The 21,697-nt window shown below is 41.2% G+C and overlaps 3 protein-coding genes across 10 annotated transcripts in view; 1 reads left to right on the plus strand and 2 right to left on the minus strand.

Moving 5' to 3' along the window:
- Nucleotides 1–823: 823 nt before the first annotated feature.
- On the minus strand, nt 824–20,878 carry C3H9orf152 (chromosome 3 C9orf152 homolog). The gene is made up of 4 exons (XM_030008659.2): nt 20,776–20,878; nt 8,289–8,381; nt 6,743–7,453; nt 824–1,931 (listed from the first exon to the last, which is right to left on the minus strand). Exons 3-4 carry the CDS (start codon nt 7,140–7,142, stop codon nt 1,360–1,362), a joined length of 972 nt encoding a protein of 323 aa, XP_029864519.1. The 5' UTR covers nt 7,143–7,453; nt 8,289–8,381; nt 20,776–20,878; the 3' UTR covers nt 824–1,359.
- The window catches only part of XYLB (xylulokinase), a 100,236-nt gene continuing 85,333 nt past the window's right edge, over nt 6,795–21,697 (plus strand). For 6 of the 8 annotated variants that reach the window (XM_030008652.2, XM_030008657.2, XM_030008655.2 and 3 more), the window contains exon 1: nt 20,462–20,564. In XM_030008652.2, the coding sequence (XP_029864512.1) occupies nt 20,520–20,564 (45 nt within the window). In that variant the 5' untranslated portion in view covers nt 20,462–20,519. Of the gene's footprint in view, nt 6,871–8,903; nt 9,179–16,763; nt 16,852–18,937; nt 19,055–20,461; nt 20,565–21,293; nt 21,519–21,697 lie in introns of those variants that run through there. The other 2 variants (XM_030008658.2, XM_030008653.2) reach the window with 2 other exon arrangements.
- On the minus strand, nt 19,995–20,840 carry LOC115339134 (translation initiation factor IF-2-like). The gene is made up of 2 exons (XM_030008661.2): nt 20,288–20,840; nt 19,995–20,257 (listed from the first exon to the last, which is right to left on the minus strand). Exons 1-2 carry the CDS (start codon nt 20,838–20,840, stop codon nt 20,247–20,249), a joined length of 564 nt encoding a protein of 187 aa, XP_029864521.1. The 3' UTR covers nt 19,995–20,246.

Genomic DNA, 21,697 nt, shown 5'->3' on the forward strand with positions numbered 1-21,697 from the left:
ATGAGGGGATGGTTTATCTTTTCTTGCTGAGAAGAGTGTGTATAGAAGGACATAAACCACAGCTGAGCATCTTTGGCATCTTTTTTTTTCTCACTTTTTTTTTGGTGTGTGCATGTTGTGATTTTGAGACAGTGGTGGTAACTGGGTATGTGTGCTTGCACACTGTTTGCAGGGATCATGAAGTGCTTGGCGGGCCATCCGCCTGATCCTCATCTTTCCATCCTTTCAGGGCTCCGGTAGATATGGAATGGTTCCGAAGAGCCAGTGGCTACCAGGAGTATAGCTGGAATTAAAGTCATCATGAAGTGAGGAGACATTTCAAGTCTTCAATTTTTCTGAAGCCCACACATGAGAAAGAGAGCTGTCTGAATACTTGCAGCCAGAAGTGGGTGATACCTAACTCGTGTTTTTGTCATTGAAAAGCACCCTCAAAAGAGGGTCTCCTTCCACTAAAGCTTTTGCAGGAGGGGAGACAAGCAATAAGTACTCACTTTTAAAAACTTGCACAGGTTTGTGGTGCAGTTGTGCCACAAGAGAAAATGTTAAGCCCTATCTATAAAAAATAGTTTGTTACTACAATTATATTTCTGTAGTTGAAATGGTTATATCCCCTTTGTGCACACACAGTTGTAACAGCAGAAAGATGCATTATACTTCTGGTAAGGAAGGTACATTGATACATGGTATCGGGGACTAAGTAATTATTTCAGACTTTTGTTTTCTGATGAAATACTGGGGATAGATGGGAACCAACAACATGTTATTAGAGAATTTATATATAAGGAAAAGGTGACATTTACTAAGTGCCATTAAAACAACAATAGAAATGAGCACAGGTTTTATTCATTGATTTTAAAAGTACACACATCAGAAAGTATAATTTTTCAAGGAAAGTGAATGATGAAATCATATGTTAAGTGTACCAATCACCTTCAATACTGTTTCATTTGTTACTTGTTTATTGTCTAATTAAATAGTACCATACTGAAATTTAGTCTAGTTGCTTCATCAGTAGTTCTACTAGTCTTTGCTATAGCTCTTCGAGATATTTCAAACAATTGCTGTGATAAAACCTTAGTTTCTAAAATCAGTAACCTGAAAACAGGAAAAAAAAAAGATAAAATTGCTCTTATATCTCGAATAACAGAAGTGAGTATCTGTCATTGCAGCCCAGCATCTTCATAAGAACATCTAATTTTACACTGTACTGTAAAACAACAGATTATATAGTAAGGATATTCCTTGGCTAATAAGAGTAGTAGATCTTCAGCAGGTCTATCAGTGTAATTAGGAAGACTATTTTGCTATTTAAAGTTTTAGTCAAGTTTTTGACTAAGTTTTATGTATTATTGAATGTCTTCATTGTGAGACGTATAATCCAAGCCTCCTTGCTGCTTCAGAAATTCTCGGTCCTTTTTTATTGGGGAAAGGGTAAAAGTTTAGTTTGTTGCAGGCCGGCATGCATTTTGTAGAAGAAATATGTTGATGTGTCCAAACTGCTGACGTGGCTGATTTCAGAGGAGGCTTTTGGCTGGTGCTTGAAATGTTGCTGCCATTCTCTTCGCTGAAACTGTTCAACGTGCTTGAACTTCCCAGTTGACTGAGCACGGATAGTTCACTTGCTCCTTCTAATTCCTTGTGTTGCAGTGTGCCGTTTCCCTTTGAAATCAGCCTCTGATTGTCAAAACTGCGTGGTCTGTTCTTGCAGTGGGAAGGATCCCAGCTAACTACTTGACAAGGGGCTTGCACCAGGCGGTGAATTCCCAGGTGCGTACGCCATGGTGAGCTGTCTTGTACGTTGCCGCTGTTGGTCATCTCCAGTCTGATCTTTCTGACAGGAACATGCTCTGTAAATGACTTTGATCTTCTAACTTGTTTATTAATTAAAACAGCATTGACCATTGATGCTGGGAGAACAGATTCATGTTCACCTACAAGAGAAATGCATATATGCACGTTACTATGGTGGCAAAAATTAAGGGCGTAATTTCTGTAGCATAAACTCAACTGAAGGGTTTTAACAGATGAGTTTATCTGCACTCTTGCTGTCTGTGGCAGAGAGTAGTGCAAGTTCTTCTGATGCCACGTTATGGAGTAGAAATATTTCATGCTCGGTTTTGCAGTTCTGAGGACAGAAATGGTACCCCAGGGTTAGTCAAATGAAAATGGAGATTTATCAAGTCAATATTGATCTAACCGGTACTCTAAGACTCATTAACAACACAGATTGAGAATTGACTTTCAGTAATTAATTGCTTGTAAGCAAAAATTCTTAAGGTGAGCAGGGACTTGCTCTGTGCGTTGGTAGGTGTTGTGATTTGAAAGACAAAAATGCTCTGTTTGATACTGTTTGAAGTTGTATTCACAACTTAAAAATACTGTGACCACTTCCAGATGAAAGAAGTTGTGAATTTCTTTTTTCTTTTTCTTAATGAGGGATCGTTGACATATAGGCTTGCATTTTAATATTTTACTGCAATTTTACTATTGTAGTCAGTATAAATGGTGTAAAGTAAACGGCTTATCACACTAGTGTTGCCTGAATGATTGCTTTGAGGAAAAATCTGCTTGATCCATGGATGGTATAGAGTAGCTGTAACAGTGGGAGAGAATCTGGTCTCTTCTTTTTTTCTGCTATCCCTATAGCTTAATTTCTAAAGCAGTATGAAAGTTACTGTTAGAAATGTATAAGATATTAGGGATAGAAACGCTAATGCTACTTTAATTGCATGTAGCAGCCATCAAATTAATGAACATGACTGGCTTTCTGTGCCTTGAAAATGAATAGAAACTGAACCACTACACTAAAGATAAACTGCTGTTGACATTGCAAATACTAATGAAATACACTTCAGGTAGTATAAATATAGTTTAAAGTAGGAGTTGTGCAGAATGCTGACCTTATTTACAGGGTTGAGTTATAGAAACTGTGTCTGCAGTATGAGTTATGAAGCATATTAAAGTGAAAAAAGTAGACATAGAAGAGTGCTGATTATATTCTGAAACAGAATATCTGAATAGCCATTTAAAAAGAATTGTAACCCTGAATTTGAAGTGAAGCTGTTTGGAATAGGATGCTGCCTTTAAATAAAACAACAGAACAACCCCTGCTTTGTAACTGTCTTTCATACTGTCTTTACAAGGAAATATTTGAAGAGATCAGACCCAGCTGATTTACTGGCAGTAAACGAACCTGTACAACAGGGCTTCAGCTAAGGAGGGGCTTTCACGACTGTCTTTGGCTCCCACTGCTGAAGGAACACCACCAGCATAATATCACAGAATTTTTTCTGCTCCCTGGGTTGGCCATGTAGGGTTGATCTGGTAAGAGCTGCTTTGCAGCATGGCTGTGGGAGTGAGAACTGTGTCAGCCCACAGCTTCCACTCTCCTGCAGTGTTACCAGGAGAAAGGAGACTAAAGCACATGCAGAGCTTAGGGATATAGATGTGTTTGTGCATATGTCTATACAGTGAAGTATGCTAACAGAATTTCCTAGGGTGAAACCATTCATAGAGGTAAGAACACACAGTTCTCTATATGTAACAGTGAGAATCAAAGTTATGACTGGACTTTATCCAGGAAATAAAGCTGAGCTTGGGTGGCTACGAAAAGTCCACTTGCAAAATAGACCCATGTGTTCTGCAGAACAGCACGGTATAGCACCAAGCTACAAAAATTAGGGCTTGTTCTCCATGTGTGAGAGAAAAAGCAAGACAGAAGGAACTGAGAGACTGAGGTGATGCAGCTTTGCATGTTCTTGTGGATGTAATTGCACTCTTGGCTGAACTGGCATTAATAGGCAACATCAGGTTTTATCTTGAACCGTATGAACTGGTCATCAGAACAATTACCATCTGGCTTGAGTTGATCAAAGAGTTCAAAGTAATGCATCTAGTCAAATTTTAATAGTCTGGACTGGTTTTGAGTTCAGGTTTGATTTGATTCCTTGGCTACAGGTGTGGCACACAAAATTGAGCAATGACCTTGGGTAGAAATGTGAGAGTCCTGAACCACTGTGTGTTGAATTAACACACATTCGGCACTCTCTCAACTTCTAAAGAAAGCTTTAATTAGACAGATCTTTGGTCTTTCTTTCTTTTTCTTTCTTTTTTTTTTTTTTTTTTTTTTTTGTAAATAAATTGTGCATTATAGCCTCATTTCAGGGTTTTTTACCATCTGGCCTTTTTCATATGCTGTCATCATAGATAGATACTTTTAAGGTTCTGGAGTGACAAAAGTTAATCTTATTTCAAGTTAGGTTGGGAAATACTTGGAAGAGATTTCTGCAGTCAGAGCAGAAACTGTTGTGACTGCATGCGCTGAATGCTCCCATTTAATTCCTAAAGTAAATACAGTTTTTCAGTTTCTTAGCCAATAAATAATGAATACACTGCTGTATTATCCCCTAGCTGGTGACTTTGGAATGTCATGCTCTTTGTTCTCAAATAATCAGGAACAGGCAGAAGTGTGAACGTGGCTGTGTGTATTGCGGAAGAAACAGAAGACAGTTGTTTTCAGGTGACTTCTCAGTTATTAACCCACCAGTCAAAAACCTAGAGAAGTTAGAGGATCTGAAGTTCTGTTTAAAAGTGCACAATTTCATGACACTGGCAAACAGGTAGAGACATACAAAGCTAAAAGTCCTCAAGGAAACTTGGAGTTACCATTCCAACTGTGGTGCAATAAACCTCAAATGCTCAAAATCCCTGTGGTATCACAGAAGGACAGCTGGTCTGTCAGACAGGAAAAATTTAGGGGTTTGCTAGATGGAACAAAGACCTTTAGCAGGGATTTTTAAGACCGTGAGGACTGAAGGTGCCCTCCTTCCATGAGGTTTAAAACTCATGAGGTTTTGTGTCTGGCCTTTGAGGTTTGTGTGTATGTGTGGGGTTGTGGTGGTGCTGTCATTGTTGTCCCCATCCCAGCCTAGCCATAATCTTACCCTCTAGGTAGGGAAACAGTTTGCTGTCAGTACAAAATACTGATACATACGTGGACTGCCTTTTGGTACTAGCTGGAATTTCTGGATAGTTTAAGCTTGTAACTTAAGGAGTGTAGGGCAGTAGGCTATCCCAATATGGCAGTGTTCATTTCTGCTTGACATATTCTTGGAAACTGATGTATGTAACAGGTTCAAAGGGCTGAGCTATGTAATAGGTTTTCCCAGCTTCCAAACCATAGGAATGTATAAGATCAACTTCCTGCACATGGAGAACTCAGCATAACAAAAAACCCCAAAACTTCAACTGCTTCTAACAGTAACATAGATCCTTTCCACACAGGTTGTTTAAAGATAGTAGTTCAGTGCAGTAGGTTGTATGGTTTTGTGAATGTTTTGGGTTATACTTATGTGTATGAAAATATTTGTATGTGAACCTCCAGGCCTACTAAATCTTAAACTTCCCAGAAACTGTGCAGTCCTACTTTCTTATGTCTTTTCTTTAATCTTCAAATGGTGTCTTTGCAAAAAATCTGCTCTGATTACATTCATTATATCTGAAGCTTCATTTGAATTTAATCTGAATACAGACTCCTGCTTCCTTTCTTTAACTAACTTACATTTTTGCTATAGCTGATGAGATGGGCTGTTTTGTCTTCAAGTTATTTGCCTTTTCATACCTGATAAAATAAGCTTTTATATATATATATATATTTTTTTTTTTTCTTCCTCACAGAGATTGAAATTCTTTTAACATAAGAATTTCTAGACATTTGGATGAAAGAATATTGATGAAGTGAATCTGTTGTGCAGTTCATAGTTATGTGTTTTTTCAATTGTTTTGATGATATAGTCTGGCACAGCTAAAATCTAGAACTGCTGAAAAATGTAGAGGAAAATGTAAAGAATGAAATAACCTAAGTTCTGCATCTGTTGAGCTCAATACTAATATGAGAGGTGAACAAAGCATATTTTTCATATTGCAATTAAATTCAGAAGAAAACTTCGTTAATTGACTTAGTATTCTCAATATCATTTTAACTTGGAAAGTAAATGAAAATGTTATCAGTGTAATATTGTAAGCAGTAGCCTAACTAAAAACTTTAAAATAGTTGAAAGTTTCTTATATAAAATCTGTCTGACATAGGTAGATGAGTGATACATATTGCTACTTGTTTTTCTATTTATGTACTTTTCAAGCAATATGCAGTGAAAATACTTTCAAAACAGGACCTTTTGTTCAAAGCTTGTATCTTAGTTACCCACTATGACTCTTAGTATAAGTTAATTTAAAAAAAAAACCAACTTGTGCTAGTCACTTGATATTTGCTATTGTTTCCTGTAGTCTTGTAGGACACATTTCTTTACACAGATAAAGAAGGGGAAAAGAGACAGAAAACCCAGAGTTGCTTGTTCTGATGGAAGCATTCAAGAGAGCAGAAATGTTACAGAATACATTGCACAAATACACGGATGACAGACATGAAGTATGTGGCTCCTGGAAGAGTTACCATTTATGTTTAGAATTTTACTTTACGGACATAAAACCTGTAAAACCCTATCTCAAATATGTTCATCTGTTTCAAACTCATGTTAGTGTTTCACTGCCGTGAAGCTAGTTGATATAAACATAAGACCACCATTCAGTGAAATGAATAAAGCCCCAAAATGACAGAAAAGGAATTAACTTTGTACCTCTCTTGAAGCTGAGCATAAAAAGAACAAAGCTAGGAGTTATTCAAGATTTAAAGAAATAGTCTGTACATCTACATTTGCATTTTTTCCTATAAATATAAGCATACCTGTTTTAAATACAATAATGTGTGATTGCAGTTTTTGCTTCTGTTTTATATGGTCATACCGCTCCTCGAGTAAGCTTACATCCATCTTGGTTGGCTGCTTATCACGATCTGAAGCCTGTTGCTCTGAGGTATGAGTCACTGAAAAAATACCAATCATGTATTTGTAAGCCTTCACCATCTGTTCCAACAAGGAAGAAAAAGTCATGCAGAAGCAAGACATTTCCTTCATTGTGTTGGCAAAAAAGCAAATCAAGTATGAAGCATCTGAAATCTTCCTAAATGAAGAAGTAACTTTCTTCCAAGTATGGTGACTTCTTTCAGAAGTTGCATGGTCTAGTCTGAAGTTGTGGGTTTCAGTCAGCTTGTTTTCATGTGGTGCGTCTGGAGCTACTGCATACATAGTTCATGATTATAACTGGATAGTTGGATTTAATGTTGACTTAAGGTTGTGAGCATATGAAGCTTTGCCAAAAAAAACAGTGAAATACAAAACCTCATTGAACACAGTCAGGTGCACAAAGGGCTGGGTAATACTGGTTTATGTAGTAATGTTAATTCTTAAAGGGATGCTGTCATGGTGACCTCCCCAAGACAGTAGTTCCACCAGGGAAATCTTTCTTCAGGTTTCTTTCCATGTATTTTGTGTCTTTCCCCTCCACTCTCCTTTCCTTAACTTTCATCCAGTTTCATTGTTGCTGCCACTTCTTGGGGCTGTGGGGTGGGAGGGGAGGATTTGTTTATACCTTAATAATAATTTTGTGCTTATTGCTCCCTTTTAAGAATGTGTTAAAAGTATTCAGGCCTGGGTGCAGAGTCAAAACAGTATGTGCCAGTGACACTTGTAATTCGGAGGCTGGAGATAGGAATGCCTTACTGTGACTCATTCAGGTTTTCTGCCTTTCTATAAAATGAAATAAACTATAGAAGTAATCATTTCGTTACTGAGAGATGAACAAACTCTTCAAATGCACAGTAAGCCACATTTTAAAGCTTACTGTACGTGTAATAGTCTTGTCTAATAATGAGGCAAAAAAATTAAAAATACATGGCTTTTGATCATATCAAATAAAGTATGAGACTATGTCTGGACTATTAACTGCAAATTTCTGTCCCTGAAATAGGTCCATCTGATACTGTTGCAAGGGCCCAAAAGAGTGGTACATGAAAAAATAATGCAGTTAAACAGTAGTTTTAATATAATTGTGCATCAGCTAGGTTCCTTGCAGTGAAAAACAATGCATAAAAAACATTGTGAAAGGGCAGTGTGTGGAAGGAATGCCGGTGTGCTCTATTTTTCCCGTTACTGGCAGAAATTATGCGATGATTTGCATCATAAATGATTTACTGAATCAGGCTCAAATCCTGCAGATCTTGGGAATCCCTTTGGAAGTTGTGCGTATGCAGGTGACAAGACTCTAGTTATGCAGTACATAGAGTTCTGGTAAGGCTCAGCAGGCTCACATGTCTAAGTCTGCTGTAATTCACTTCATTAATAATTGCTTTTGCCTTCCCAATACGCCTGTGTCTTGCAAATCGTGTCGCCTACCTCAACTGCAGTCTTTTTCTGCTTTAGCCAGAGAAAGAACAGTAAACTTGTCAGACCCCGTAGATACTCTTCAAGTTAGATTCTCTCTTGACCCTGGAAAAAGCATGTGTCATGTTAGAGGTCTTCTGATATATCATGGCTTTGGTAGATCTACTTTGATATTCTGCATTCAGTAGTGACAAGCACCTAGTGCTCTGTACAAAGGAGTACCTCATTTGCCTTGTTTGTTCAGTGTTCTGAGTTGTTGGCACATGGAGTCCTCCTTTGGACCTTCAGGCAGTTGGTTTATACATTGGGGCAGGAGATTTAATTAACCTCATTACAGTTTGAGCTGGCATTCAATACAAACATTATTAATGGTCATAAAAGTTACCCAACCTTTTTAAAATTCCAGTCACACTATTTGACTCACTGACCTCCTGTGAAAGTGTCTTGTGCAACTTGACTATGTGTTGCAAAAAGAATTTTTTCAGGATAGCATCCTTGAACATGAAATGTAGGCTCTGTCTTAAAAGATGTACACTTAACTTCTCATTACAAGAGCATTTAAAGTATAATGAGTTTGTATCTGATCAGAAATTATTATTAATTATTTGTACTGTACCATTCCCTCAGGATCATGGAAAAGCCATCACACTTAGTTACGCAAATGGATTATACAAGGCAGTCTCTTCCCAAACAGTCGCATGGCTAAGCAGCAAAACCAGAAACTGGGAAAAGAAACCAGATGCCCAGTGAAATGAAGTGAATGAGTCCAGGTGGTACAGCAGAGCGGTGGAACCAGGAACAGGATTAGCTTTTGTTTTGCTGAGCCAATCCCATATATATTGCAGTTTGTTTCCTTTTCAAGGAAAGCTTGTGAACAGGGCCTCTTGATTCAGTCTCAAGAGGTGTGTATATATATATGTTTGTGTGTATATGTCTGTGTGTGTGTATACTTTGCTATCAAGGCATGTGTGTGGATCTGTTGTGTATACATATATGCACAGACATACACACGTGTCCATGTGTGTGTTCTGTGAATAATTTGCAACCAGGATATAATTCATAAAATGAGTTGCAGGTCTAATCTACATGGTATCACAAAGTACATAGACTTAATTGTGGTTTTGATGTGTAGTGAGCTGATGTAACTAATCCTCGTTATGCCACTGAGATAAATTTGAAAATGGATTACTCATGGGTTCTATTCTTAAACCATAGTGGAACAACTTTCTTTGCATCCCTAGCCTGTTTAGGTATTACTAATAAATAAAAAAAAAATTTTTCTTATTGTCATACATATACACTGAATTAGAACTTCTGTTTAAACCAGTCAGTCATTCAGTCTTTAAATTGAGCTGCTTGTATTTACAGACCACTGTATACTTTTAAAATACGCAGCAGGTGGCACTATTGGAGTGGTATGACTGTATGTTTGCCTTAGTCTTAAATGTTAGAGGCCTCCATTTGGCTTGTAGGTTGCTGAGCAATATAAGCAGTCAAGCCATTTCCTAGCACTGGCACACGTATTTCCTAACAGTACTATACGTTCTGAAAATTTATTGCCATGATTAGGTTTGTGTAAAAACTTGCCTTTCTTTAATTGAACAAACTCCTGTCCAAAACGCCATCTATGAATGATTTCTGTTTGATTATCCACTGAAGTCTGAAGTGCCATATTTTCCTTAAGTCTGTTCTTCCATTACACAATGGAAGCAATTCTTCATTTCCTTGAGGCAAAAAAATTTGAGAATACTTCATAATCCAAAAGCAGTGGCTTTTAGAACTTGATGTTTACTGCCCTTGACCTTGGTTGCAAAATCTCATTTAAAAAGATGCAACTAATTTTATCTCATACTAATTAATTTGTGAGTAGTAAATTAGTTTTTTATTAAAAAATTGTTTGGAGGACCTTATAGGAATAATTGTTGATTTAAAGATAATTAAAAATGCTCATAATGGTTAACTGACTGAATGCACTGCCTGTAACACTGGATTTTACTGCACCTGAGACCAGAGGTATGTATGATTATTCATGTTGTTCATGTGCAGAATTAGTCATGTCCAACACTGTTCATGCAGGTTACAAAGATAGAATACAAATATCTGTAGATTTTAACTGGCACTGAGAAGGAGAATCAAAGTTACTGTGATAATCCCCTTTCTCTAGCTTTCTATAATGTTTTTGTTTTTTAATTTAAATGCAATCTTGAAGTGTTAAAAAGTGACTGTTTTATTGTTAGAAAATTTAATAACAAAAAGAAAGGTAGAAACAGGGTGGCTACTATTATTTGGGTTCCAGGCAGTATTAGTAGAATCAATAATAATTGTTTACTTTTAAATGAGATTTTTGATGAGAGCACATATATTTCTATTATTTGAAAGCACAACCTTAAAGCATGCCAGAGTTAGGGATTGGTTAAGTGGTTAGAGCACAGGACTTTCTGATGATGCAAAGTTATTTTTTGGTGCCCTCTGCATGTCCGTGCTAATGGGATGAAGGAACCTACGATGCAAGTTTTCAGAATGATCTTGAGATGTTTCTTCTGATCTGACCTTTCATGTGCTTTCAGACATAAAGGGTTCAAGTGTGTCAAAGGGAGGGTGGCCCAGCTGTCCTTCAAGTCCCTCTGAAGGTTTGGTGAGCTTGGGTCATATGTAGCCCACCTTCACGTTTCCTTGATAGGATTCTATTTTCTCCTTTTATCCCTCAGGGTCTTTACGTAAATATATAATTAGCTAGTGTGTGTCTATGTAGATATATATCAATATATCTGTATATCAAAAATAAATCAGGAATGTTATTTTGTTAGCTGGTCTGAGAAGGTTGCCTGGTTAGTAGAGGCTGTAAAATGGCTTGCCAGATTTCTATTCCTTAGATCCCTGAGGTTCCCAAGGGACTGAACCTGTAGTCATATGTTTGAGTTACGGCCTAGCCGTGGTGATACTGCTCAATTCAGGGTTAAACATGATGCATTGTCCTTTAAGGGGGACCATAACTCGATAACTTCACTATGTGAACCTGATTACTCTGTATAAACTATGCATGCTTTGCAACTGTGCCCTTGAAGAGGGAACTAAAGACTGATAAAAGGAAACATCCTGCCCCAGAAGGCGCTGAAGGCCGGGTGACTGCCAAAGAAGTGTCAACTAAGGGAAAGGGAAAGGTGGCAAGGGGAGATCTGACTTACCATAGACTCAATTCAAGACTGGAAAAACTTGCCCCCCCACCCGTGCAAGAGCATGCGTGCTAATTTACATAGCAAGCGATGCTAATTTAAATATAACTGACCAATAGTAGATGAGAGGATGACTACTAACTAATGAATGTAAATTTAGGTGGGTTTTTACTAATCGTGTAACAGAATAAATATGTTGTAGTTCTTTGATATGGTGTGCCAGCTTTGTGGAGTTACCACCTGGCACCCATCTCTGCGCAGACAGGAGATATTCAAATGTCTCAGCTCTGTGTGTAAGATTGGCTCATTGCACGCCGGGTACTGAACCCCGCTTGTGGGACAACAAATCCAGTACCACTGATCCAGCCCTAGTGATCAGGAGGGGTTTTGCAAAACACCCAGAATGAGGTAGAAACTGTAGAAAGCTCCAAATTGCTCCAAGTGGTAGACTCTAGCATCTCTGATCCTACACTCTGCCTAGGTGTCTAAAGCCTTAAATCAAGCACATCAAGTTAGCGCTGAGGATTTCATACCAATCATCCTGCGCTTTACCTTTAATACTCACCTATCTGGCTTTGCGTGTGTTGGGAACTTGGTGCTCTCCAGTTCCCTTTGCGGACCCACATTCTTTTATTTCTTTTTGTGGATGGTAGATGTGGTCACACTGAAGTCATCTACGTCAAATTGAATTGTGCTGGTTGTGAGGAGTTAAATGCAGCACATAGAATCATAGAATCATTTAGGTTGGAAAAGACCTTCAGGATCATCGAGTCCAACCATTAACCATGCCCACTAAACCATGTCCTGAAGTACCCCGTCCACTCGCTTTTTGAATACCTCCAGGGATGGTGACTCAACCACTTCCCTGGGCAGCCCATTCCAATGTTTGACAACCCTCTGAGTAAAAAAATTTTTCCTAATATCTAACCTAAATCTCCCTTGCCTCAACTTGAGGCCGTTTCCTCTTGTCCTATCTCCAGCCACCTGACAGAAGAGACCAACACCCACCTTGCTCCAACCCCCTTTCAGGTAGTTGTAGAGAGCGATAAGGTCTCCCCTCAGCCTCCTCTTTTCTAGACTAAACAGCCCCAGTTCCCTCAGCCGCTCCTCATAAGACTTGTGCTCCAGGCCCCTCACCAACTTGGTTGCCCTTCTCTGGACACGCTCCAGCACCTCCATGTCTTTCCTGTAGTGAGGGGCCCAAAACTGAACACAGGACTCGAGGTGCGGCCTCACCAGTGCCCAGTACAGGGGGACAATCACCTCCCTGCTCCTGCTGGCCACACTATTTCTGACACAAGCCAGGATGCCGTTGGCCTTCTTGGCCACCTGGGCACACTGCTGGCTCATGTTCAGCCGGCTGTCGACCAGCACCCCCAGGTCTTTCTCTGCTGGGCAGCTTTCCAGCCACTCTTGCCCAAGCCCGTAGCGCTGCATGGGGTTGCTGTGACCCAAGTGCAGGACCCGGCACTTGGCCTTGTTGAACCTCATACAATTGGCCTCAGCCCATCGATCCAGCCTGTCCAGATCCCTCTGTAGAGCCTTCCTGCCCTCAAGCAGATCGACCCTGCCTCCCAACTTGGTGTCATCTGCAAACTTACTGAGGGTGCACTCGATCCCCTCGTCCAGATCGTTGATAAAGATATTAAACAGAACCGGCCCCAATACCGAGCCCTGGGGAACACCACTTGTGACCCGCCGCCAACTGGATTTAACTCCATTCACCACAACCCTCTGGACTCAGCCATCCAGCCAGTTTTTCACCCAGTGAAGAGTACACTTATCCAAGCCACGAGACGCCAGCTTCTCAAGGAGTATGCCATGAGAGACAGTGTCAAAGGCCTTGCTGAAGTCAAGGAAGATAACACCCACAGCCTTTCCCTCATCCACTAGGCGGGTCACCTGGTCATAGAAGGAGATCAGGTTGGTCAAGCAGGACCTGCCTTTTGTAAACCCATGCTGACTGGGCCCGAGCCCCTTCTTATCCTGGACTTGCCATGTGAGTGCTCTCAAGACAAACCATTCCATAATCTTCCCCGGTACCGAGGTCAGGCTGACAGGCCTGTAGTTCCCCGGATCCTCCCTCCGACCCTTCTTATAAATGGGAGTCACATTGGGAAGCCTCCAGTCCTCTGGGACCTCCCCTGTTGACCAGGAACGCTGATAGATGATAGGGAGTGGCTTGGCAAGGACCTCTGCCAGTTCCCTCAGTACTCTTGGATGGATCCTATCAGGTCCCATAGATTTCTGAGTGTCCAGATGGCATAGTAGGTCCCTAACTAATTCCTCTTGGATTAAGGGGGGTATGTTCTGCTCTTCATCCTTACCTTCCAGCTCAAGAGATGGAGTACCCTGGGGATAACTGGACTCACTATTAAATACTGAGGCAAAGAAGGCATTAAGTACCTCAGCCTTTTCCTCATCACTGGCTGCTATGTTCCCTTCTGTATCCATTAAAGGAAAGATATTCTCCTTGGGATTCTTTTTACTGTTAACATATTTGTAAAAACATTTTTTGTTGTCCCTTACGATAGTGGCCAGATTTAGTTCTAGCTGAGCTTTTGCCTTTCTAATTTTCTCTCTGTATGATCTAACAAGATCCCTGTACTCCTCCCAAGTTGCCCACCCTTTCCTCCAGAGATGATAAACTCTCCTTTTTTTCTTGACTCCTAGCAAAAGCTCCCCGTTCAGCCAGGCCGGTTGTTTTCCTCGGCGGTTCGACTTGTGGCACATGAGAATAGCCTGGTCCTGAGCCATTAAGATTTCCTTCTTAAAGAACGTCCATCCCTCCTGGACCCCTTTGCCCTTCAGGACCGTCTCCCAAGGGACTCTCTCAACCAGCGCCTCGAAAAGGCCAAAGTTTGCCCTCCAGAAGTCCATAGCGGTGGTTTTGCTGACCACCTTCCTTGCCTCACCAAGAATTGAGAATTCTATCATTTCACGGTCGCTAAGCCCAAGACGGCCTCCGACCATCACACCTCCCACCAGTCCTTCCCTGTTCGTAAACAACAGATCTAGCAAGACTCCTCCCCTGGTTGGCTCACCCACCAGCTGTGTCAGGAAGTTATCATCTTCCACACACGCCAGGAACCTCCTAGATCGTTTACTCCCTGCTGTGTTGTATTTCCAGCAGATGTCTGGAAAGTTAAAGTCCCCCACGAGGACAAGGGCACACGATTCTGAGACTACTGCCAGCCTCTTGTAGAATGATTCATCCATCTCTTCAACCTGGTCGGGCGGTCTATAACAGACTCCCAGCACAATATCTGTCTTCTTGGCTTTCCCTCTCATCCTCACCCATAAGCACTCCACCTTGTCATCAGAATTGTGTAGCTCTGTACAGTCAAAACATTCCCTAACATGTCCCGTATGTGTTTTTTTGTGCCTTGCATAAGCAGCGTTGAAAAACCTCTGTTCTTCTGTCTGGACTCTGTTGGTGCTGAGAACTAAATAATTTTCCTTTGGAGTGTTAGTTGCTGTGGAAAGTAAACTAAAATGCTGAAATTTGCTCTGTTAGAGGGCTGCTGACTCTGTTGGTTGTCTGCATTGTTTGGACTGGAATCTCTCCCCCTGTGCAAACAATCAGCATCTAAAATTTAGGGTCAGGAGTTGTGGTTCATTTTGTAGTTCTGCTGTCCTTGCCCACTGAGAACTTCTAAGATTCCCTTTTAGAAGTGGCAATGTGCAGAGGCAAGTCTAAGAAGAAACTGAAGGTATTTACCAGTTAGAGATTTTAAACAAATGAACCTGGGTTTCTTAAATAAGTGTGACAAACAAGATGGTTAGGTTTACTCCATTTTGACCTCATAAAACTGTCCATGAGACGAGGGTGAGAGGGAGCTGAATGGCCTTCAGTAGTCCTCTTCAGAGGATTTTGGAAATTCATTGAAGCTTCCTTGATCCTACAGAAGCCTTAAATTCCAGTTAGTGATAAGCGGAGTTCACATTTCTGGTACTGCTACCTAAGTATCTTTTCCATACCAACTACTTCTCCAACTGTTTCCTATCCATAGAGTTATGATCGTTACAGCTCTGGGAGGTGACAGCAGCCTGTGTTTATTCATTCTCCCAACGGACTTAATACACATATAGGAACTCTGGGAGAATTTCAAGCAGGGTCTAAAACAAAATGGATAAGCCATATAAATTTTCCTCCTTGATTTTTCCACCGGTAAACTACATGATTTTGATTCATTCTTGATTGCAAAATGATTTTTGATCCTTGCAGGATGGTGCTGAAAAGTGCAAGGCTTGTCCGTATTAGTTTCCACTTCAGGCATTGTTTGAGTAGGAATGAGTTTATCTTTGATTGGTTTTAATCAATAAAAAGTACTTATCTGTAAGTAGAGTTTGATAAGAATCAAGTACAGCATGAAAGAACTGGTTAATCTGTTGTTAATGAAAAGTTTTATCTGGATGACAACATCTTGCTTCTGAGATATTTGCTTTTGAGCATTAGGACACAAACCACTTCAGTATTCATCTTCAAGGAAATCTGCCGGGTGTATAAGTTAACTTTAATAAGCCTTGCAAATGACTCTAGTTAAGATAGTCCTCCAAAGAGGATGGTTAAGTACTATTACTATTGTGAGAATGAATATGGACTTGAAATCTGTGCAGGGGAGGAAAGTATCCTAAAAATAATTTGCTATTCAGAAACATCCTTCACTTCACTTCCATGCAGAGATCTCATGAGGAATTTGTACTGCACTTCATAATCACTAGTAGCCTAATTGAGTCAATGAAATTACATCTGTAAAACTAGAGTATGTAAAACCAGATACAATTCCACAGTGCCTGATTCAGTACCCACTGAAGTCAACACGTTCTGCTGAATTTGATAGAAGTGAAATTGGAGGATTTTATGTACATGATTAAATAAAAGGTTCAAATTGACCAATACCTATGAAACTGACGGTATAATTGAGATTGTGTAGTTGAGCCATCATTTAAATTCTTTTCTTGGACCCATTGTTCCTGTGCACATATATGCCTTTATATGGAATCCTGTGCCAATTCTTCATGAGGTCTCTGTAAAGGGCCTTAATTGGTTAATGCAGTACCTGGGATTTTGAATATGCACATGTCAAGAATTAAATCAACCAATAAGTTTGTGGAATAATTACTATACCTAAATAAGCTATGTCTTCAGTCTCCATGTAATAACTGTGGTCTGAGCTTCCTCTTGCGGAACTCATGCATAGGGCTTTTGCTGGACCTTTATACATCCGTTCCTAGTATGGTTAGTAAAACTGCAGTGGATAACAGCCATCTCGATCCATTGCTTTTAAACATCAAGTACTTATTCTTACAGAGTGAATAACAAGACTCTCCACAGCATTTGGAGGCATGGATGAACACAATGGTTACTACAAAATCATGTGCAAAAGTAACTTCAACAGGTAAGTGCATATTTAGGGAAAGGAAAACATTTTTGGTGTTATAATGCCATCTCAATAAAAAGAACAGCAACTTCATCTTTTAATTTATGGTACTGTGGTATTTTATATCATCAGTACTTGGTTAAACATTGCTGGAGATTTTGTGATAACAGAGTACCTGCAATGCTAAGTAGAAGGGGAATGAGCTTCAGAGCATTGTCATTGTTCAGGTATCTTTCCAGTAGGTAGGTCTAGTGCTCAAGCTGAGATTTTTTTTTAAGGTGATGTGTTAATGTGTTATTGTTGTGTTACTTGGAGCTTAACATTGTAAACATCTCCCACCTAATTAGCAGCATTGCATGTGACTATCAGGTTACTTGGCAAATAGGTTGGCATTTATCTGACCCAGCTTACTATGTTTAATGTTTCTGAGGCTAATTAAAGAGCCACAAGATTTCTTATTGGGAAGAGGATAATTGTGCCAGCAGGCCTAACAGTGCTAGGTCTAACATGGGCTGCTGCGGTTGTATTGCATGTGCATGGCTGAAGTCTGTATGCGCAGCGACTCTTAGCTGACCCATTGTTTCTGCTATGCCAACCTATGCTGACGTATGAATGTGAAATACCCGTTTGGGGCTTAGAAATATTTGGCTGCCCTGCTACTTAAAATAACTAGTTAGATGCCCAAAGTCTACTGCTGGCAGCAAAAGGATTGCTAGCTTTGTAGTTGCTGATGGAGTTCTGTTACTTCCTGTGAAGGTGTGAGTACTTCCACATCCCATTAAATTATGTAGCCAGTATAAATCAGGATAGCTGGACTGCTGTCAATATAGTAATCCTAATTTATATCAAAGGTCTGGTCTATCTGTTCTCTAGCTTGTTGGCATGTCTAAGATGATGTGATGATAATGAAGCATGGTAGTCAGGCTGTCACTGTTTTCAAAGGAGTTCACTTGTATAAAGCTGAAGAATGCAGTTAAATCTAAGTTCATATCAGGGTGTAACTGAGATCAGAGGCAGACTTTGATACTTGAAGTGAGAATAAAAAGTGAAAAATCTCAGTATGTAGGAATATGGAATACAGTTAAAATAATTTGTGTTTTGCAATGAATTTAAATGAATTTGCAGTTGAAGTTAACTTGACAGTGAGGGAAGAAAAAAAAAGCATTAATTGGCATAGTAGTTATAACTTATCAAAACAGCCAAGGGCCTAGCAGAGCATGGAAGTATTGCTTCTCCATCAGGTCAGAAACTAGTTAATAGGAAAAGGGGAATAAACTCGCTTTTCCCTTTACCCTGCTCTATGTGTCTTGAGTGATTAATCTGTGCTCTGCCTCAAGCTGTTAATCTGCAGTGGTGACATTTCAATTATAAACGGCATTTTGTCCATCCCCTCTGGAAATTCTGGATTTGTCAGTGCTAAAACATCACTAGGACATGAATGTAACTTTACTGATAACTGCACAGCTAAACCTTGTTTGCTTTCAAGACAGAATTTTAGAGGCTATGGTAGTATCTGTAAGCGTGAACTTTAATGCAGAAGGAACAGCAGCAACGCACATTTTCCATAAACAAACAAGTAAATTTGAGAGAACACTGCCTTGCTTGCAAGGATGGGCAACAGAGTGACAGGGTAAGGCAATGATTCTCCAAACTTCCCCGTTTTCTCTAGGAAAACATGAAGACTGAAAGTAGCAACATTAACATTCCCATTCTGTCCTTGAGTGGATTTTCCTACCCTATTGTCTGCACCCTTGTTCCTAATTTAAGGAGATCTGATAACACGAGGGTGGTTATTCCAGCCCCAACATTTCTGTGCTATTTACAGCAAAGCATTTCTTGCTATTCGGGACTAGAAGAATGTAATTGATTCTTACATCCTCATAAGATTGCTTTATTTATTTATAAACGGTTGTTTCCCTTCTACTAACCAATACCTCCTTTAAAATTGAAAAAATCCACAGATGTCTCTTTTTCTGAAGTCATTTATCGTTCCTGTGGCTTTCTTCAGAACTGACTTTAGTTTCTCTTCATTTTTGTGAGTAGTCATATGTTGAAAATTGCAGCATTTCAAGCCTTGGCCTCCGTATTTGTTACTTTTTTATAGGGAATGCGCAGGAAGTGAAAGCACAGAGGAAGCCTCTCCTCCCTGGCTCACCAGCCACGTTCTGCATTAATGGAAAAGCAACCTCTATGTGTTATTTGATCCTTTGTTTGTTGTCTGGTAAGAGTTACACTAACAAAACAGTTCTTGGTAACATTTTAAAAGCTTTGTTTCCTTTCACAGCCTCTTCCTGGTTAAGTGAGACCTTTGTTCAGGACAGGTCCATCCAGCGTGAACTTCTCAGGGGCAGGGAAATTCCACCACTACCTGGTGGCCATCTGATTTAAAGAAGACAAACTACAAATGGGTGACAATTCTACGTACCTTTATTTTAAATGGACTGGTACTTCCACTTACTTCATTGGGATGCCTCCTGATTGCAAACTATTCAGATAAATTTGCAGGATTAGACACTAAAATGCAGGCCAAGAACACTACGCATTTGAAGAGATTCCCACATTGTAAATATTTTTCAGACAACTTTAAGTTAAACTCTGTCTTATTTAAAGATTTTGTGATCACATTTCTAATACAGATACTCTCAGTACAGAATATTCAAAGATGATATGATAGAGTAAGATTGGTTTAAAAGTCAGTATATTAGAATGTTTGTTTGCAGCATACGTTGAGAGTCTTCAGGATTAATGTTTTGAAGGTTTTTCTTTGCAACAATAACTAGAAATCTTAAAAGTATAAACCTATGGGAGTCAGGGGTTTGAGAAATCACTAGGAATATTTAAAATGTATTTAAAATGTTCACTATATGACAAAATTTAGTAATATTTTATAGTTTAAAGGGTATTTCAAATTAAGTATTTGTACTGTTAGCACAGTTTAAGATCCTGGGCATGCAAAACCAATTTGACTTCATTAAGGCTCTGCTGAGATACCGCCTTGATTGCAGAATGAAAGCCTATTTTAGGTGAGCCTTCTTTTGATTAAGCAATTCCACTTTGCTTGTCACATGCTATGGCAGGTAATGCAAAAACCTAAAACCTCACCAAACCCTCCCAACCAAAAAAGAAAAAAAGCAAACCACAAAACAAAACTTCAGCCGAAGTAACGATTCTGCATTTTTTTATGGAACACTGTAAAAGCGCATTTGCGCAAACCAGCGTGCGGTACCACAAGAGGACCGGTACGTATTAATGGCATATTAAAATTCCGTGAATTCCTTCGGACCCTGGTTTGAAGTTGCCCCTTTTTTTGTCCTGCTGCCGTTTATGGGGCGGTCACTGGCGTTTTGCCACTGGTGTTTTCCCACCGACCTGGGCACCTGCAGGCTGGCGGATCCCCACTTATTAGCACAGAATTACCGGCGCTCAGCAGCTCCGCGTATACAGCCCTGGCGCTGAGCAAGCCACCGAGCCCTCCCCGCAGCTCTTCCCCGCTCCGCAGCCCTCGCTCCAGCCCCTCCGTGTGAGGCAGGGAAGGATGAGGCCTTAGCCCTGCTGCGTGGGCGCGGAACACTCATTAACTCCCGCTCTCCCGCTCCGCGGGGCCGGCCTGGCGGCTCCCGCCCGGGGAGGCCGGGCCTTGCAAAGCCGCCCCGCTCCGCCGGGGCAAGGGCAGGCCCCCGGGCGCCATGGCCGCTCCCTGCTACTTGGGCTGGGATTTCAGCACGCAGCAGGTACCGGGGCCGTCTCACCCGGCCCCTCCTCTCCCCTCCCGCGGCCGGCAGCGGGGACGGGGGGTCCGCCGGGGCCTGCCCGGGGCCTGCAGCCGCCTCCGGGGGTCTGGAGCGTAGCGGGGCGGAGGGGGAGGCCGCACCCAGCCGGGCCTCGGGGAGCTGGAAAGGGTCGAGGCCCCGGCTGGCCCTCCCGCCGTGGTGGCCCACTGACCTGCCGCCGTGGTGCCCCGCAGCAGGGAAGGGGAAGAGGCTTTCCTCCCTTCCAGCAGCTCTCATCGCCTCTTTTCCTCCACCCAGCGACGGTTTCGTTCCGCAGGGTTTCCTCGTTTACGGCAGGGCCGGGCTGGGCGCCGCAGGATGCTGTGTTGAGCTCGGCGCCGAGGGTTCACTCACGCCAGCAGCCTGTCGCGGCTGAGGGAAAATCGTTCCCGGCGCCTTCTCGTGTTTTAAGGCTTCCGTGGGACACTGGGCGCTGCGTGTGCCTGGCTGTTTGCACGCCTCCTTCTCTTCGCCTGCATAAGCGCATCCTTCGTCCCTTTCTGTTTGTCTCCTCTCTTGTCTGAAGCTGTAGGCTGCGTGTCCTAACGTGTCCCGCTTCCCCGTCCTGCTAGGGATATGTTTAATCCTGGAAAGGAGCGCTATGGCCCTTCTCCACGTGGAGACTGCGAGGAGACCCCTCTGCCTGCGGCATCAGGCAGGCTGGGAGCTGGGATTTGCACCTGAATCCAGCTTTTCCAGTGTCATCGTGTGAATCAAGATTAGTAGGATCGTGAACCTGGATGCTCCGGTCACTTGAAATTTTGAGTTGTCGGCACAATCGGGTGTTACTACACCATGAATAGAAACTCTGCCCAAGTTGTGCATAGGCCTGAATATGTTTAAAATAGGCGTAGGAGCATAAATGACTTCATTATGGCTGTGCTGAAGTTTGGGAGCTTGAAAAGACACATCCAGGTTAGGTTGATCAAGTGTTTTTTTAAGGGGGCATGCTGCAAGCAGAAAGCCAATTAAGCTGCAGTGAGTCAGAGCCATTTTTAAACTAGTGCAGGGCATCAGATTGGTAATGAGTTGTGCCAGTGCATAAATAATGGCCCTACATTAGTATAGCTAAAATGGGGTTGGCCTTGTTATTT

The sequence above is a fragment of the Aquila chrysaetos genome, chromosome 3 (genome assembly GCF_900496995.4).
Source record: "Aquila chrysaetos chrysaetos chromosome 3, bAquChr1.4, whole genome shotgun sequence".
Lineage (NCBI taxonomy): Eukaryota > Metazoa > Chordata > Aves > Accipitriformes > Accipitridae > Aquila > Aquila chrysaetos.

What these genes read in the sequence shown, in the direction of transcription:
- C3H9orf152 (XM_030008659.2), bottom strand. Translation starts at nt 7,142, where the DNA reads ATGTATGCAGTAGCTCCAGACGCACCACATGAAAACAAGCTGACTGAA. An exon ending in CATTATTGTATTTAAAACAG is followed by an intron (nt 1,932 to 6,742) that starts GTATGCTTATAT and finishes TTTCTCTTGTAG; the next exon opens with GTGAACATGAATCTGTTCTC.
- LOC115339134 (XM_030008661.2), bottom strand. Translation starts at nt 20,840, where the DNA reads ATGAGAGCTGCTGGAAGGGAGGAAAGCCTCTTCCCCTTCCCTGCTGCG.